This window comes from Bison bison, unplaced genomic scaffold (assembly GCF_000754665.1).
Source record: "Bison bison bison isolate TAMUID 2011002044 unplaced genomic scaffold, Bison_UMD1.0 scf7180017864180, whole genome shotgun sequence".
NCBI classification, from domain to species: Eukaryota; Metazoa; Chordata; class Mammalia; order Artiodactyla; family Bovidae; genus Bison; species Bison bison.
Window position 1 is genome coordinate 14,671,968 of NW_011494752.1, and position 17,035 is coordinate 14,689,002.

A 17,035-nucleotide genomic window follows, 5' to 3' on the forward strand; every position below is an offset into this window, starting at 1 on the left:
GAATATTCCGCCCCCACATGCTCCCCTGGCCTCTGGGGGCTCATCCCTTTATCTTCCTCCAAGGCTGGTGGCAGCTCCACCTGCAAAGGCCTGGCCAAAGAGGAACAATGAGGGTCCTGAAACCTCCCAGGCCAAGGGGCTTCCTTTGTGCTCCCCAGGGTGACTGAGGCCCCCGGTGGTGGGACGGGGGCGGCGCGATCTCCCGGTCCTGCTCACCCCAGCCTGACCTCTGCCCTCGGCCCTTTGTGCAGGCCCTAAAAAGGGGGGAAAGGGAGGGGGAGGAGATGGAGGGAAAGCGAAGGAATAAGGAAGGTGGCAGAGAAGAGAGGCAGAGACAAAGGCAGAGAAAAGTCTCAGAGACAGACTGACAGACAGAGAGAGAAAGTCTGTCCAGCAGGCTGCCTGGGTCTGCTGGCCAAAAGGACAGAAGCAGTCAGTTGAGTCGTGTGAATCGCCACTTCTGTGGGCCACAAATGCTCAAAGAAAATGGCAATTCCATTCGGTCCAACCTAACACATACAGATCGGTCCGGTCTCCAGCCAGGGCAAGAGGAATGGGCGGGTGCTGCTCGAGAGAAAGGGGCCTTGGGAACCACTGAGTCCCCTGGCTCAGCCTCTGGTTCCTTTCCCAGAGTGTTTTAGGGAACACCACTGATGTCCGGAAATCTGGGCTTAACCAGAACCCGGCAGTTTTTAACCAGAAGCTGTTTTGTCACCAGAGGATATTGGATGGTCACAACCATTTAGAGATGCTGAACCAAATGGAAAATGCAGGGGACAGCCCCACACCCGAGAATTCTCCAGCCCCGCTTGGCACCTGAAGCCACTGCTGAATGGCTTTTAGCTCCAGCACCCTCAGCTCCCATCACAGAGGGTAGTGACAAGGATTTATGATGGTGGCTGGCTCCCTTGTCCCTTCAGCTGTGGAGGTGCCCATTCCTCAGGGACACTCCCCTGAAGGAAGCTCAGAGCTATCACCCAACCCCTGTCCCCAAAGCCCACGACCCTATGGCCAGATGTGGCCATGCCCCTTAAGATCATGAAGTTAACAATGACTACAGGTAACACGCAGGTAGCACTTTTCATTTGACACGGCACTTCACACACATTCTACCCTCAAAAACAGAACGCTAATGCACTTCTAAATATAATGCTTCGTGTAGCACATGATTGCATTATGTTGTAATCATTAAACCACTGAGTAGACCAGCTGCAAAAGACATTTGGGGGAGAACCAAGAAAGCTGAAAGGTGGACTGGGCATCTGATGATATTAAAGAATTATTGTTCCTTTTGTTAGGTGTAATAAAACTACTGAGAAGATGTAAGAAATGTTCTTTTTCAGAAGGAGGGGTTCTGAAATATTTAGGGGTGAAATGTCATAATGTCTAAGCTTTTCTCGGAAAATCTTTTGGCAAAAAAAAAAAATCATTGAAGCAAATGGGGCATGATGTTAAGTGTTAAATCAATGTGATGGGAACACGGAAGTCTAACTCTGTTCTGGCCACTGCTCCAAGATTTTTCATCATAAAAATTTTAAATCAGTTAAATCACATTAATTCAAAATACAGTAATACATAGTAAAGCTCAGAACTTTGGATAAATTTCATATTTGGTTGGGCTAAAATTCACCATGGAAAAAGGATCAGACAAACACTTACCTATGTGAGCATAGCATTACCTATGATTTCTGAAATCACAGCTAGCTGATTTCCGAAAATTTCAGTTTAGAGACTCCCTAGGTGGTCCAGTAACGGTTGAGGATCCATCTTACAATGGACGGGACTGCATTCGATCCCTGGTCACAGAAGTAAGACTCCACATGTCCTGGGGCAATGAAGCCTGCATGCCACAACTAAGACCCAATGCGCCCAAATAAATAATTATTATTAAAAAAAAAGAGAGAGAGAAAAACTTCACTTTCTAAACCTTCATGCATGTGCGTGCGTGCTCAGTCATGTTCGACTCTGCAACCCCATGGACTGAAGCCCCCCAGCCTCCTCTGTCCACAGGATTTTCCAGGGAAGAACACAGGAGTGGGTTGCCATTTCCTACTCCAGGGGTCTTTTCGACCCCAGGATCAAATCTGAGTTTCCTGCATTGGCAGGCAGATTCTTTACCACTGAGCCACCTAGGAAGTCCCCTTCTAAACCCTCAGCTGCATCTGTTTCAATTTGACGAGTAACTGAGAAATCACCAGCAGCATCCTGCCTCAGTACTTCTGGAGAGAGCACGTGGGTGCTATCTTGCAAAAATACACCTGCGTTCTCAACCTCGGCACTCCTATTACCATTCAGGGCTGGATAATCCATCGCCGAGGGGGCTGTCCTGTGTGATACAGGATGTTCAGCAGCATCCCTGGCCCCAACCTACTAGATGCCACTAGCACTCTCCTCCTACTGACAACCAAAAATGTCTCCAGTAATGTCCAAACATCCCCTGGGGGCAAAACAGTCCCAGGCTGGGAACTATGTGAATATATGAGCACAAACGAAATAATTTCTCCGAAATGCTGTGTAAGCAAGTCTTTTCACCAACCAAAGTTGATCCTCCGCATGTAATTATATGTGTCATCTGCTTTAGCGGGCATACTGTATCTTTTCATTTCATATTCAAATATTCTCCTACAACATAATTATATGGATATTTCATAACGGAGTCACTAAAACACTACTGAAAGACATTTGGTCCTTGTAGCTAAGTCTTGCCATACATCACTATTCCTTAGGCTAAACTCCTATGAGGGAAAGGATGGAGTCAGAAATACATTTTGATACATGATGCTAAATCGCCCTTCATAAAAGTGGTACCAAGTTACCTTCCCATCACCAGAGCAGGTGAGTGCCTGTTTCCCTAACTCCTTTAACACTAGGAATTACTTTTTGTTTACTAATGTCAATTTAATAAGGGTTTTTAAGTGGTATTCTTTTTTCAGTATTTATTTGTTTGGCTGTGCCAGGTCTCAGTTGCAGCATGTGGGATCTAGTTTCTTGACCGGGGATCTAACCCAGGCCCCCTGCATTGGGAGCTTGAAGTCTTCTGACACTGGACCACCAGGAAAGTCCCTAAAATGTATTCTTGCTAATATTATTTCTTTATGAAGCAAATACTTATTAAATAAAAATATTTATTAACTAAAGTGTAATACTTCAAATACAACAAACTGTGGAAAAAATTCTTAAAGAGATGGGAATACAAGACCACCTTTCCTGCCTCCTAAGAAATTTGTACGCAGGTCAAGAAGCAACAGCTAGAACTGGACATGGAACAACGGACTGGTTCCAAATTGGGAAAGGAGTACGTCAAAGCTGTATATTGTCACCCTGCTTATTTAACTTATACGCATCATGTGAAATGCTGGGCTGAATGAAGCACAAGCTGGAATCAAGATTGCCGGGAGAAATATCAGATACCTCAGATATGCAGATGACACCACCCTTATGGCAGAAAGCAAAGAGGGACTGAAGAGTCTGTTGATGAAAGTGAAAGAGGAGAGTGAAAAAGCCAGCTTAAAACTCAACATTCAAAAAACGAAGATCATGGCATCCAGTCCCATGATTTCATGGCAAACAGATGGGGAAACAGTGACAGACTTTATTTCCTTGGGCTCCAAAATCACTGCAGATGGTGACTGCAGCCATGAAATTAAAAGACTCTTGCTCCTTGGAAGAAAAGCTATGACCAACCTAGACAGCATATTAAAAAGCAGAAACATTACTTTGCCAACAAAGGTCCGTCTAGTCAAAGCTATGGTTTTTCCAGTAGTCATATATGGATGTGAGAGCTGGACTATAAAGAAAGCTGAGCATTGAGGAATTGATACTTTTGAATTGTGGTGTTGGAGAAGACTCTTGAGAGTCCCTTGGACTGCAAGGAGATCCAACCAGTCCATCCTAAAGGAAATCAGTCCTGATTTCATATTCATTGGAAGGACTGATGCTGAAGCTCCAATACTTTGGCCACCTGATGTGAAGAACCGACTCCTTGGAAGAGACTCTTGTACTGGGAAAGACTGAAGGCAGGAAGAGAAGGGGACAACAGAGGATGAGATGGTTGGATAGCATCATTGACTCTATGGACATGAGTCTGAGCAAACTCTAGGAGTTGGTGATGGACAGGGAGGCCTGGCATGTTGCAGTCCACGGGGTCACAAAGAATCAGACACGATTGATTAATTGAACTGAACTGATTACTTCAGATACTTATTGCCATTTGAATAAATTCTCTGAATTTCTAGTTCATTTTCTCAGCTCAATTTTGTATTAGGATCTCTTTTTTGGTGAATTGTAAAAGCTATTTATTGAGGATATTAGTCTTTTGTCATCCACATTAAAAATGGATGTTTCTCAGCTTTTCGTTTGCCTTATGTTGGTTAGAGATTTCTGAGGTACAGAGGTTTTCTATTTTTATCTACTTAAAATCTTTCCCTTTATCATTTCTGACTTTTGTATATCAAGAAAGCCTTCTTTAGTCAAAGATTACATGATACTAGCAATGCTTTATCCTAGAATTTTTAAGATTTTAAAAATAAATTTCATCCACTGGAATTTATGTGGGTTCACAGCATGAAGCAGAAATTTAATTTTATTCTTATTTAAAAATAAACAGCCAGTTTTCCCAGCACCATTTACTGACCGATTCACCCTTTTCCTCACTGATTTATAATCACAGCTTGACCGTATACAAGTCCTTATGTTCATATTCAAGTCTGTTTCTGTTTCTGGAGTTGCTACTCGGTTTTGTGATTTCTGTTCCTATGCCAGGATGATACTACAGTCAATATCCTGTTTACAGTATTTAAAAAACCTGGTAGGACGAGTCACCTGTCATCACTCTTCTCTTTTAAAAAACACTCATGGCTGTTCTCACTCATTTATTTTCCTCCCTGAACTTAAGAATCACATTCTATCCAGTTGGAATTTTGGCTACAATGATGCTAAACTTATAGATTTCAGGGAGAACTGACATTTCACAGTATTGAGTCTTGCCCTCCCAGAACATGGTACAATCTTCCAATTTTTTCTTTAGTGTCCCTTGGGAAATAATCTTTTTTATTTCTTTTTTAAAAAAATTTAATTTTTAAGTTCAATTTTTATTTTTGGTCACACTGCACTGCGTGTGGGATCTTAGTTCCCTGAGGAGGGATTGAACCCAGGTCCTTGGCAGTGTAAATGCAGAGTCCTAACCACTGGACCACCGGCAAATTTCCAGTTTTACCCTCTTTTTATTTTTTTAATATATACTCTGTACTTTTATTGCTACTTTTATTTCTGTGTATTTGATATTTTTGTTGCTATTCTAATTGGGAGATTGTTTCCATTACCATAAAAAAAAAAGGTATATTCAGTAAACAGTTTCTACAGGCCATTATATGCTTTTCACTGGCTCTGACACAGTTTGTAACTAGGTATTGCTGATATAAGAAAAGTTACTGACCTTTGCATGTTAATTCTCTAATGGCTTCCCTGGGTTAGTCTTAGCAATTTTAACAATTTTCAGCTGACTCTCTGCAGACACTTTTTAGGACATGAGGCTGTGAGGAAGTCACCGAGGCCCTGCCCACCCCAACCCCCAACCTATAAGCTGATCCACATGCCGGTCTCGCTCAGCTGCCTTGTGACCAAAGGGACAGGTCACTGCTAAGTGGTTCTCCCAAGCCCAGATCCTGTGGCCTCAGGCACACCAGCCACTCCAGCGCCCCACACCGACAAACCACACTCCCAAGGGGCACTTTAATGGGCACCTGTGGGAGACAGTGGCTTTTAACTGGCTGCACCTCCATCTCTACCTTGATTTTAGGTCCCCTATGGACACACAAGTTTGTCTTCTCTCTTGGTAGGATGTTACCACAAGGTCGTGTGTGTGTGACTACATGTGTTCATATATATATATTAATATATACGTGTTTATATATTTAAAAAAAATTTAATTACCCTACACTGACCAACTAGCATGGCTACCGAGAGGTCAAATGACAGGGAGGTTAATGCCACTCACAGGGACTTCCCTGGTGGTCCAGCGGTTAAGAACCCACCTACCGAAGCAGGGAACACCGGTTCAATCCTTGGTCCAGGAGGACCCCACGCGCCACAGGGCAACTAAGCCCAGGAGCCACAGCCACTGAGCCCTCACTCCAGAGCCCACGAGATGCAACCACTGAAGCCCACACACCCTAGAGCCCACACTCCACAAGAAGAGAAGACACCACAAAGAGAAGCCCAGGCCCCGTGACAAGTAGCTCCACTCACTGCAACTAGAGGAAGCCCGAGGCAGCAATGAAGACCCAGCACAGCCATAAATAAATAACACCACTCACAGACCTTGAGGTTGGAATCTCAGCTCGCTGACCTCTCCGAGCCTCAGTTTCTCCTACGTAAAATGGGGTAATAACAGTACCTACTTCACCTAGGTAAATGAGGTGATTAAATGGCTAAGATTTGGGAAGACTGCCGAGCACGGAGCAGGCATTCTATAAATGTCATCTCCTTCTCCTTCACTTAGCCAGAACTGCTTTATCTTCACTCCTGAGTCTGGACCAAACTCTTCAAGGGGCAATACTTATCTGATGGCCATTTACTCAAATGGCTGATCCAGGACAGCCCTACGTCCTGTTTCACCCCATCTCCTGAAATCCAATTAGCAATCAATTAACAGACCTTGTCCTTACAAGTAGCCAGAGCTGCTTACAGGTGATTGTGGTCAGGGATCCCAGCTCCCCACTCCCGCCCCCACGAACTCACAGGTCCCTTTCTCCTATACCAGGAGTAACAATGGCTCCCTTACTGGGACCCAGAGAACCACATCCTCCTAAGACAACCCTAAAAGGAGAAGAGGATGCGGGCTGTGCAGGCAGATCTTTTCAACATAACACTAAGCCACACAGCCACTGGTGTACATCCAGAAGGTCACAGAGGACGTCCACCATTTCCCCATGTTGGTTGAGCTATTTCTGCTTGGGGACGAAGTGGGGAGGTACGAAGAAGCCCCCCAAACTCAGAAGTCTCCCAGTGAACAAAAGGTCGGGAAGGCAAGCTTGTCGCCCACTGCTGCCTGAGCCCCAGCGCCCCGTCCCCAGGGCTCCCGCTCTCCAGTCAGCCCACCCCAAACAAACCAGATCACTGCACCCTTGCACTCTGACCTCAAAAATTCAACTTAAAAAAAAAAAAAACTGTGGTAAGAACTTCCCTGGGAGTCCAGTGACTAAGACTCCATGCTCCAAATGCAGAAGGCTCGGGTTCGATCCCTGGTCAGGGAACTAGATCCCACATGTTGCCATTAAGAGTTCATATAGCCGTGACTAAAGAGCAAAGACCTTGCATGTCGCAACTAAGACCTGGCACAATTTTTTTTTTTCACATGGTGGTAAAGCACATACACAATTTACCGTTTTTAAATGTAGAATTCAGTGGCATTAAGTACATTCACAGTGTTACTCATCACCACTCTCTAGTTCCAGAATCTTCCATCACCCTAAAAGGAATGCCTGCACCCATCAAACAGTCACTCCCCATCTCTCCCTCCTCCCACTCCATGGCAACCACAAATCTACTTTCTATCCCTGAATTTGCTTATTCTGGGCATTTCGTATAAACAGAATCATAGACTCTGTGGCCTTCTTAGTCTGGTTTCCCTCACTCAGGATAGTGTTTTCAAGCTTCCAGCATTTAAATGCTAGCATTTGAGGTACCAGCATTCATACTTTCTTCTAGTATGTTCAATGGGTCTAGCCCATGCTGGTACTCCATCCCTGTTTATGGCTGCATGATATTCCATCCTATGGACATGGCACATGGAGTTTATCTGGTCTGCTACTGGTGGACATTGGGCTGTTTCCACCTTTTGGCTATTGTGAAGTCAAGCTCTTTAACTGGTTTCCAGTCTTTAAGAGGGTCTTATGGTCTGTAAGGAGGCCACCTGGCCTCTGTCTTGGGCAGCCCCACATGCTTCCAATCAAGGTCTTCCCAAGGGCCCTCCCTCTGGCTGACTCTCTGCACCCGTCCTCATGTAAACCCACAGTCCCAGCGAGGAATGGAGAGACTTTAGCCCAGCTCAGCCCCTCCCTCCATCTTGCTGTTGTTTAGTCACTAATTTGTGTCCCACTCTTCTGTGAACACAAGGACTGTAGCTCCCAGGCTCTGTCCCTGGGATTCTCCAGGCAAGAACACTGGAGTGGGTTGCCACTTCCTTCTCCAGAGGATCTTCCTGACCCAGGGATCAATACCCCACCCCTCCCCTTCCTGCATCAGCAGGCGGATTCTTTACCACTGAGCCACCAGGGAAGCATCTATATTTTCCATGGCATTCCATTGCTTTTTTTTTTTTAACTGAGCACTTATAAGCCCACTGTCGAACTACAGTTTTTACCCAGATCATCTCATTTAATCCCCACAATAACCATACTCAACAGTGTTATCATTACCCAATTTCACAGCAGAGGAAACAAGATCAGGCAAAACTCCCAATTCAGTGCCCTTCACCCCGCCACCCCAACCCCACCCAAATACCAGCCAATGCTGTGTTCAAGTCTTACCCTCTCCCCCGGAAAACCAAAGTCTAAAGTGAGAATAATCCAACCCTATCCAGCTACAGGTCTAGAAAAACCAAACTGTCTTTTGGGAAAAAACAGAGGTGCTGCTGGGTCCCCAGAGGTGACATCTCTAAGCCCACCCCTACCCCTTACACACACACCCCCATCCCCTTAAACACCCCCAACTTTGACCTGGGAGCACCTGAGTTGGGGGGGTTGCTGGCTCATGTAGATTCAGCTGCCTGGCTCCCCTGAAGGGCTGCTGGGGGTGGGAGGCCTTGGAAGTTACCCCTACCCCCAGGCTGGGCCACTGGAGCGGTTGGCAGAGGGCACCACGTGGGGCCCTAAAAGGGGTAAGTGCAGCTGGGCTGCAGGGAGGACCCAAGACCAGTTGGGAGGTGGCGGAAGCCCAGGCGTTGGTTGTTCGCTCTCCTACCTCCATCTGGGGTCCAGCTTCCACTCGGACGACAGCCATGTCCCTTCAGACCTGGAGGCCAGTGCAAGCAAACAGCGCCTGGCCTTCTCAGAGGCCGCCCTGCCTCTCTCTGGTTTTCTGGTTCCCAAGGCGTCTACATACTATTTCCAGTGGGGAGGCTCACCTGGGCTTGGTTTACACCAGGGAGAGCAGCAAAGGCTAGAAATCAGGCCCCACCTCCAGCCAGGTGTTAACTATTTACCTGCACCTTCTGCCCACGGGGGCATGCGAGGCTCGTGGGAGAAGCAGATCACCAGAGGGAGCAGGGGAGTGAGCAGGTGTTGACACGGAAGAAGAAAGCTTAGCAGAAGTTCATTCCTCCCAGAAGACGCAGGGCAGGGAGGCCCAGGACCAGTGGTCCCATCCTTTCATCCTTCAAGGAGGCAGAAAGCAGTCTTTGCTCTGTTCAAGGCTTCACTGTCAATGCTGGATCAACCCCAGATCTCCTGGCTTTGAGACAGTGCTTATTCTGCTAAACCCAGGAGCCTCTACAAACCAAACATGCAGATAGACCGATATCTTGGAGCTGATGCATGGCAAGGGGACGCAGGGGTAGAGGTCACTACAACTACAAATCGGTGGGTTTGAAGCGGGTGGTCTTTATCTCTCTCCCAGCCCCAGGTCTCCCACGGGCACACGGTTCCTTGCCTCCCTTCCCCCCAAAATGGGGTACCAGCTGGCTCAGCGAGCAGGTGGACAGCATTCCCAGAGAGAACTGGCCCTTCAAGGGGATGGGTGGGTTCAGGGTAAGGTTATGTCCATCAGCTTTCAGGACAAATTCTCGGCTTTACTAATTCTCCTTCGTTCCTCAGGCAAAAGTAAACAAGCTTTTCTCAGGCAGCCCAGCATGGAGGCCTTCCCTATTCAAACACTGCAAGAATCGACAGGCTCGGATGGACTGAGCTCCCAGGCCCCGCTTCCCAGGGGGCCCCCTGGCCTCCTGCCCACAACTTCCCTCCTGCTGAGACGAGGCGAGCAAGGCCTTTGCTGTGGCAGACCCCAGAGTCCCAAAGCCCGTGATCCGAATCTGGCCCAAGTTCCCTGGGGAGAGCATGAGAGATCCCGGGCATCCGGAGACCCAGAGAAGGTCACAACGGGTCTGGCCAAGGACCCAGCATCTCGACAGGCATCACACTTGCTCACCTAGCCCCTCGGTGGAGGAAGCACTTTGTCAAGGGTGTTCGTTGACTGTTTGCTTCCATTGAAATTGTGTTTTCCAAGGTCCAAAAGAAAGAAAGGAAATAAACAGTAACAAAACCAAAAGGAATGAGAAAACTTAACTGAGAATTAGCAAAGTTTTTTCAAAGCAAGATGCTACCGCTTAGTTGCCCAGGAATCTTTTGTTTGGTTGAGCTTTATACCAGCTTCTCATAGCCTGTAGAGAAATCTCATGAGTTGTTTTTTTGCTTCTCCTCTATTCCATTTGCACGTTTCGAATTTGGAAGGAAAAAGCCAAAAACCACCGTGAGAAACCTAAAGTCAAGGTTGGAAGGACCAGAAAAGTGGGAGACGAGAGTGAGAGACCATGAAGATCTGCCTTGACCTTGGATGGGCTGTGTTCTCAGCCTGAGGAGCTCATCCTGGTGAGCTTTGCTGGGGCTCATGTCACAGCAAAAGCAAGAAGCAGGACTCCATGACCTGAAAGTGTCTTCTCGCTTCAACTGCTCTGAAAGTGAAAGTTGCTCAGTCGTGTCCGACTCTTTGCGACCCCATGGACTACATAGTCCATGGAATTCTCCAGTCCAGAATACTGGAGTGGGTAGCCTATCCCTTCTCCAGGGGCTCTTTCAGACCCAGGAATCAAACCGGAATCTACTGCATCGCAGGTGGATTCTTTACCAACTGAGCTATCAGGGAAGCCCAGGAGCTGGATGAACTGGGGTTGTCCCTCTGAATCTGTTTTTTATCAAAGAGTGTCCTCCCAGGCACCCATGATGCTGTTTCCTCCAGCCCCTTCCCAGCACAATTTCTCCTGTAAGTGTCCCTGAGACTCAACCAAAGGTGCTGAAGACCCAGCAACCTAAGTCCACTATGTCTTTGGTTCTCCCCAGTGAGGCCTCCAGCACTCCCTGAAATTTTCTGGCCTTTCCTCTTTGAGGGCCGTTTGGTGACTATGAATATCCAAGTTCTGAATCCATTTTCTCAAGTTCCCAGGGACCGGCCGACACTTGAAACAATCCAGTCTATTCTAAAGCATTCAGGTGATCACACGGATACCCGGGCCTCCCCCACAGGCCAACCAGGAGAGGGGCAAAGGGGGCCCCCGAGTTGACTCTGAGGTCCCCTAGGGGCTCCACTGTCACCATTCTTGCCCCCCATGCCCACTCCTACTCCAAGCTGTTGTTTAGTCAGAGTTATGTCCTACTCTTTTGAGACCCCACGGACTGTAGCCCACCAGGCTTCTCTGTCCATAGGATTTTCCAGGCAAGAATACTGGAGTGGGTTGTCATTTCCCTCTCCAGGGGAGCTTCCAGACCCGGGGACTGAACCCATGCATCCTGTGCCTCCTGCACTGGCAGGCGACTTCTCTACCACTGAGCCACCTGGGAAGCTCCCTACTCCAAGTACCAGTACGCAAAAGCCCCATGTGACCCCAGGCCCACGCCACTGGGTACAGCCTGACCTGCCCTCCACCTGGTGCCCCCTCCAGCCAGGCTGGAGCCCTCTCTGTGCCCAAAGCCAGGGTTAGGTGACCCTTCTTGTACCAAGGATTGGTGACGTCCATGGGCCCTTTCTCCCAGTAATATTTCTAAATGCAGAAATAAAATCCACAAGACTACAAAGGAAACTAATCAATACTGAAGTACACTTACCCAAATATTTTCAAAACCCCAGATTTATGGCACAGTGATGTAATGTATGTGTTTCTTTATTAATGATTATAAATCAAGATCCCACAGCAGGGCTGGTAACTTTCATCATTTTTAAGCAATTAGCAAGCATAAATAATATTTCATGATACCTGCACCAACTCTAACATGATGTGAAAACGGCTGGGATTTCTGCAGGTGGCCAAATCTCCAATGTTGCTGACCCGGCTGTGGTTTGTGGTCCACCTTTGCAGTGGAGGAAACTTTTTTTTTTTGGCCACACAGCATGCGAGATTTTAGTTCCCATCCAGGGATAGAACCCATGCCCCCTGCAGTACAAGTGCAGAGTCCAAACCACTAGACCACCAGGGAAGTTCTTTTTTTTTTGGAAACTCTTAATTTCAGTTAGAGGGAAGGAACAGTGAGAGCGTGAGTCTCTTCCTGTCCCGATTCATACCCCTCCTCGTTTTGTTTATGGATCCCAGTGCTCTAAGAATGTCCTTTCCATCCCCACCACCCATCTCCTTCCGTCTCTGCAAGAAGGAATTTACAGGACCCTGGCCTGGATGGCCCTGGGCTAGAAGACAGCTTCTTCCCCTCGCTGGCTGAGCAGGAGGACCGTGGCTTTGAGGGTCCCAGGCTTGGAAGGCAAGCTAGCCCTAGGCACTAATAAAGCCCCCTCCCCTTTATTCTTAGAAGGGACATCATCGCAGAAAATGCCATGTGGCTCCATCTTGCTCAGTGCAGCCCAGGGGAACCACTGATACCAGCCAGAGCCCCAGTGGTGGCCGGGGAGTCTGGCCCCTCTGACCTCCCTTCCCCAGCCCCCAGCGCACCCCACAGCAAAAGCAAGAAAGCAGCAAGGGGACCACTTACCTTCGGGCTCCTCCACGCTGCTGGCTGCAGTGGTTGGCGGTGCCACAGGGATCTCTTTGTGGGGTTCAGGGTGGAGGGAAAGGGAAACAAGGTCAGAACACGTTATTTTTGACCTTAGAGAAGAAAGAGCACAGTGCAGATTCCTCCCAACCTCCCTGAGCCCTCCCTCCTGGTCCCACTCTTCACCCCGGAAGATGATGGTCAGGGAGGAAGGGAAAGCCTGGCGTAGGGGCCAGGCCACCCTGTTCTCAGCTGGAAGCTGTCCCTCCAGCTGGCAGAGACTGGAGGAGGGGAAGGCAGGACGTTGCCCCCTCTGCTCTCTGGGTGCCATCTACTCGCCTCGGTGCCGGGAGCAGAGAGAGGGGTCCTTAGGCCCCCCTTACTCATCATCAACAGACTCTTGAGCTCAGGCTGACCTTGACTTATGGGTGGGGAAGCTGTCTGTGGCAGGGGTGGCATGTGAGGGTGCTGGGAGGTGTCTTCCACATGCAGAGAGGGGCCTGCACCCTGGCTTAGGTTCCCACAGGCTCACACCTAAAGAGTAAGGTGTTTTCTCGGCAGGGAGAACAGACTGACAATACAGAAGATTGCAGGGCCAGAGAGAAGTGTGCTCTGTTGGGACCGTTCCTCGCCTACTGAGAACAGCAATGCGTTCCTACAAGCTCCGGTCCTGGACTCAAAAAAGGAGAGGAGCTTCAGCCAGTCTCTAGGAAAGACCCAGACTTCACGGCTCCAGATTCTCTTTCTAGTCGGGGCCAAACTAAGAACCCAAACTCCCTGAGTGGCAGGGAGTCACCTCCCCTGCTGAGTGACCGTATGAGTGTGGGGTCACAGTCACCTCCACGAACCCCACTGATTTTGGCCACCACCTGACTGCTAGGGGTTAAGATCTCCCTTGGACCCCCCCAGACTCTAGATCAGCTGCCACCTGGGTCCTGGTGGGTGGTCAAGATGGAAAACTCGGGCCTGGGGGCAAACCTGAGGGTCACCCGCAGAAGCCAGCTGTGCACCTTCGGAAGCAACAGGCAGAGGGCTGGCCCTCGATATGGAGCCGAAGCTCTACTCTCAGGTTGTTTTATCATCGACAGCAAGCTACAGGTGCCCTGTTACAGCAGCTCATTAAGAAGCTGGGCTCTCTCTGAGTCTTCATGAGCTACTTGGTCCCAGCAGGAACATTCCAGAGGGAAATCCAGACAGCCCAGCCTAATCCTGCAAGTCCAGGAAAGGGTTGGGGCCAGTGGCCATGGAGGCACCCTGGCTGCCCGAGCCCCACTCCTCGGGCCTGGCTCTAGGACATGAGCAGAGGGCCCCATGACTCCCAGAGTTGTGATCAAACAGATACAAGAGTCCAAGGTCCTGTCTGGACACCCGAAACCTGGTGCTGGCAGGAAGAGCTCACAGGAATCCCAGGATGGAGATCCTGGGTCTCTAGGTGGTTGGCAGTGACGCTCACCCCCAGCATCAGCCCGCCCTTTTCAAGAGGAAGGGAAAAGGTACACAGCGTGTTGGAAAGCGGGATGCTTTCTCATCTCCCAAGGTTTCCATCCCTAATTCTGAAACATCAGCTCCACTTCCAGGCCTTTCCCCTCAGGGATTTGAAATATTGCTTCCAGCCACTCTGGGAACGTGACAGCTCCTGACTCCCCCTCGCAAGGAGACCTCATTTGCTTCTCCTATGTTTTCACAAGCTCGGATGGTGGGGCCGATCTCCTCCCAGCTTTCTAAAAATGGTCAGCTTTCTAGAGGGCCAGAAGAGAAAGACCCTCGCAAGCTTGAGACCCGGACAATTAGACGTCGTGAAAACCATCTCAACCTGCTCCACAGGTTGGACACAGGCTGGATGGACACAGGCTCAATTTCCCGTGGTTCGGATTTGCGGTATCCGCTGTTACCATGGCAACATCTCCTGGTCGTAAGACCTGCTGGAAGCCACGCAGCCCGGACTGTCCTGGACATGCGGCCACACTCAAGTCAAGTGGGTGAGGTGTGGGATGTCCCCGCCCAGTGTAGGGGGGAGCAGATTCCCTGCAAGATCCAGGGCCCACTCCAAGGACCCCAAGCAGCTGCCTGGCCCCAGCCTCCTGCTCTGCTTCAGGCTGTCTGTTCCAAGACCCTGGTATCTGACCTGAGAAGCTGGTGCCCACCCAGAGCTACAGGACACTGAAAACCATAAAGCAGGGGTTGCCTGACTTCTCCAGCAAAGGACCAGCTAGGAAACGTTTTGGGCCCTTCAGGTCACAGGGGCTCTGTCGCCACTACTCAATTCTGCCGTCACAGCCCCAAAGTGGCCACAGGCAGTCCGTGAACAAGTAAGCCCGGCTGGGTCCCATTAAACTTTATTTACAGACGCTGAACTTTTCCTTTCATATCATTTTCACATGTCGTAAATTAGTAATCTTTTAATTTTTGTTTTAATCATTTTTAAAAGGTTTTTTTAAAAAAAAAAAACCCAGCCAGCCACATAAAACCAGGCAGTGAGCCAAATCCCCAGGCAGGGTGTGCTAAGCCCTGCTCCGGAGAGGCAGCCTCATGCCTGGGGTCTGCCTCGGAGGCTGGGGGTCCTCCTTCATCCTCCCTTCTGGTTCAGGTCAGCCCTGTATTCAGGATCAAACAGGCCGAGGCCAGGGGCCAGCGCCCAGCCAGCCTCTGCTCGTGACACCTGTGCAGTTTTAACATGTTAAAGCTCTCCCGAGCCAAGGCCCTGAGCCACCCCTGCTCTCTCCCCAAGTTCCAGCAACTAAGGGGCTGACCACTAGCCTGCAGGGGCCTCTGGAACCCTCAGAGATGCTGCCATCCTTCCTAAAGGCCACTGGTGCCCCGCCTGGAATCTGTTCTTTCTGCTCTGAATCTGCCAGGCCAGAGGGGCCTAGAATTCCCACAGCAGCAGCCCCTGATCCAGACCTCACTCCCAGCCCAGGCCCAGGGCCAAGGTGGATACAGGAAGAGGTAGATATGCTTCCCCTGGCACCCTGGGAGCAGGAGACTGTGAGAACAGAGCCATGAACGGGCTGGCTCTGCTGAGACTCCCATAGGCTTGGGGGTCTCACACAGGGCCCCAGTGAGTGCAGAGATCCACCTCAATGAGCGCTGGCCCCCTGACATGGGTGACCCTGAGCCCCAGCCGGGAGGAGAGGCGCCCCGCATACTTATGCAGGGGGCAATGGGCGAGCGGCTCTGCTGGTAGCCCTTGGCGCAGCGGTTGCAGGTGATGCCGGTCACGCCGTCCTTGCAGGGACACTGGCCCGTGGTCTGGTTGCAGGTCTTGCCAGCAGCGCCCACGGGGTGGCAATCGCAGGCTGTGGAGGACACACAACAGAGGGGGTGAGAGGGTGGGAGTGACCAGAGCACACCCTCCTCCGAGGGCCTCCCCACCTAGCGGCACCCTCCCAGACCCCACCCCAGGGGAAGAGCTGAGCGGGGTGCGGGGGGCCAACCCACACACATTCCAGAAGCTCTGATCACTGACCACCTGCCTACCTGGAGACAGGAAATGAAAATCAGAATGGACCAACCGGAAAGGACAGTCTGGGCAGAGGAGTCAAGTTGGGGTGCCCTTCTGAAGGCCCAGGAGGAACACCTCACAGCCCCTGGCTGAGTGGGAGGGCAGGAGTCAGATTTGGGGGTACACCTGCCCTTGACAGGCTGCTTTGTGTCCTCTTGCTCCTTTGCCCCCAGCCAGCTCCTAGCGGCCAGGCATCTTTGCTAACCTCTGGGTGGGAGGGACAGGGTTTGGGACCTGATGGAGCCCTGGGGTTTGCCACCTCAGAGGGAGTCAGCAAGGAGTGTCCCTTCCAGGGCTGTTGCCCTCACTCTGCTCTGTCCAGCCAATCTGACTGGCAGGCAGGCAGTCTGAGATGCAGGCTTCTGGATCACAAAACCCATCAACTGTAGCTCCAGGAAGAGTCACAACTATCCTTCAGTTAAAGGCCCTGATGAAATTTAAAGACTTAGAGGTGACAGAACCTCCCAGGGCCTTGCAGAAAAGGACTGGCCAAACTGGGAAGTGCCACAAGGCCCTGGTTCTCAGTTCAGGGGTTGCTGCACCCCACACCCCTCCTCCAGGTTTGCAATGGGCTAAAGAGCTGCGGTTGCCCACCCTGTCACACTGCACCCCAAGGCTCCATCCCTATTTCCAGGACCCAGTGACAAAATGGCCAGAGGAGTTTAAGGGGACACGCCCCCTACTATGGACTGAATGACTCCATCCCCCCTGCACATTCATATGTTGAAAGCTAACCCCCAATGTGATGGCATTAGGAGGCAGAGCCCTTGGGAGGTAATCAGGTAGATGTGGTCACGTGGGTGAGACCCTCATGGTGGGATCAGCGCCCTCAGAAGACGAGGAAGAG

General features: G+C 50.0%; 1 protein-coding gene across 1 annotated transcript in view; it reads right to left on the reverse strand.

The window, feature by feature from the left end:
- Nucleotides 1-17,035, reverse strand: part of NTN1 (netrin 1) — a 189,380-nt gene that overhangs the window by 37,592 nt on the left and 134,753 nt on the right. Inside the window, 2 exon segments of the mRNA XM_010843195.1 lie at nt 12,687-12,740; nt 15,833-15,982. Of these exon segments, the coding sequence (XP_010841497.1) occupies nt 12,687-12,740; nt 15,833-15,982 (204 nt within the window).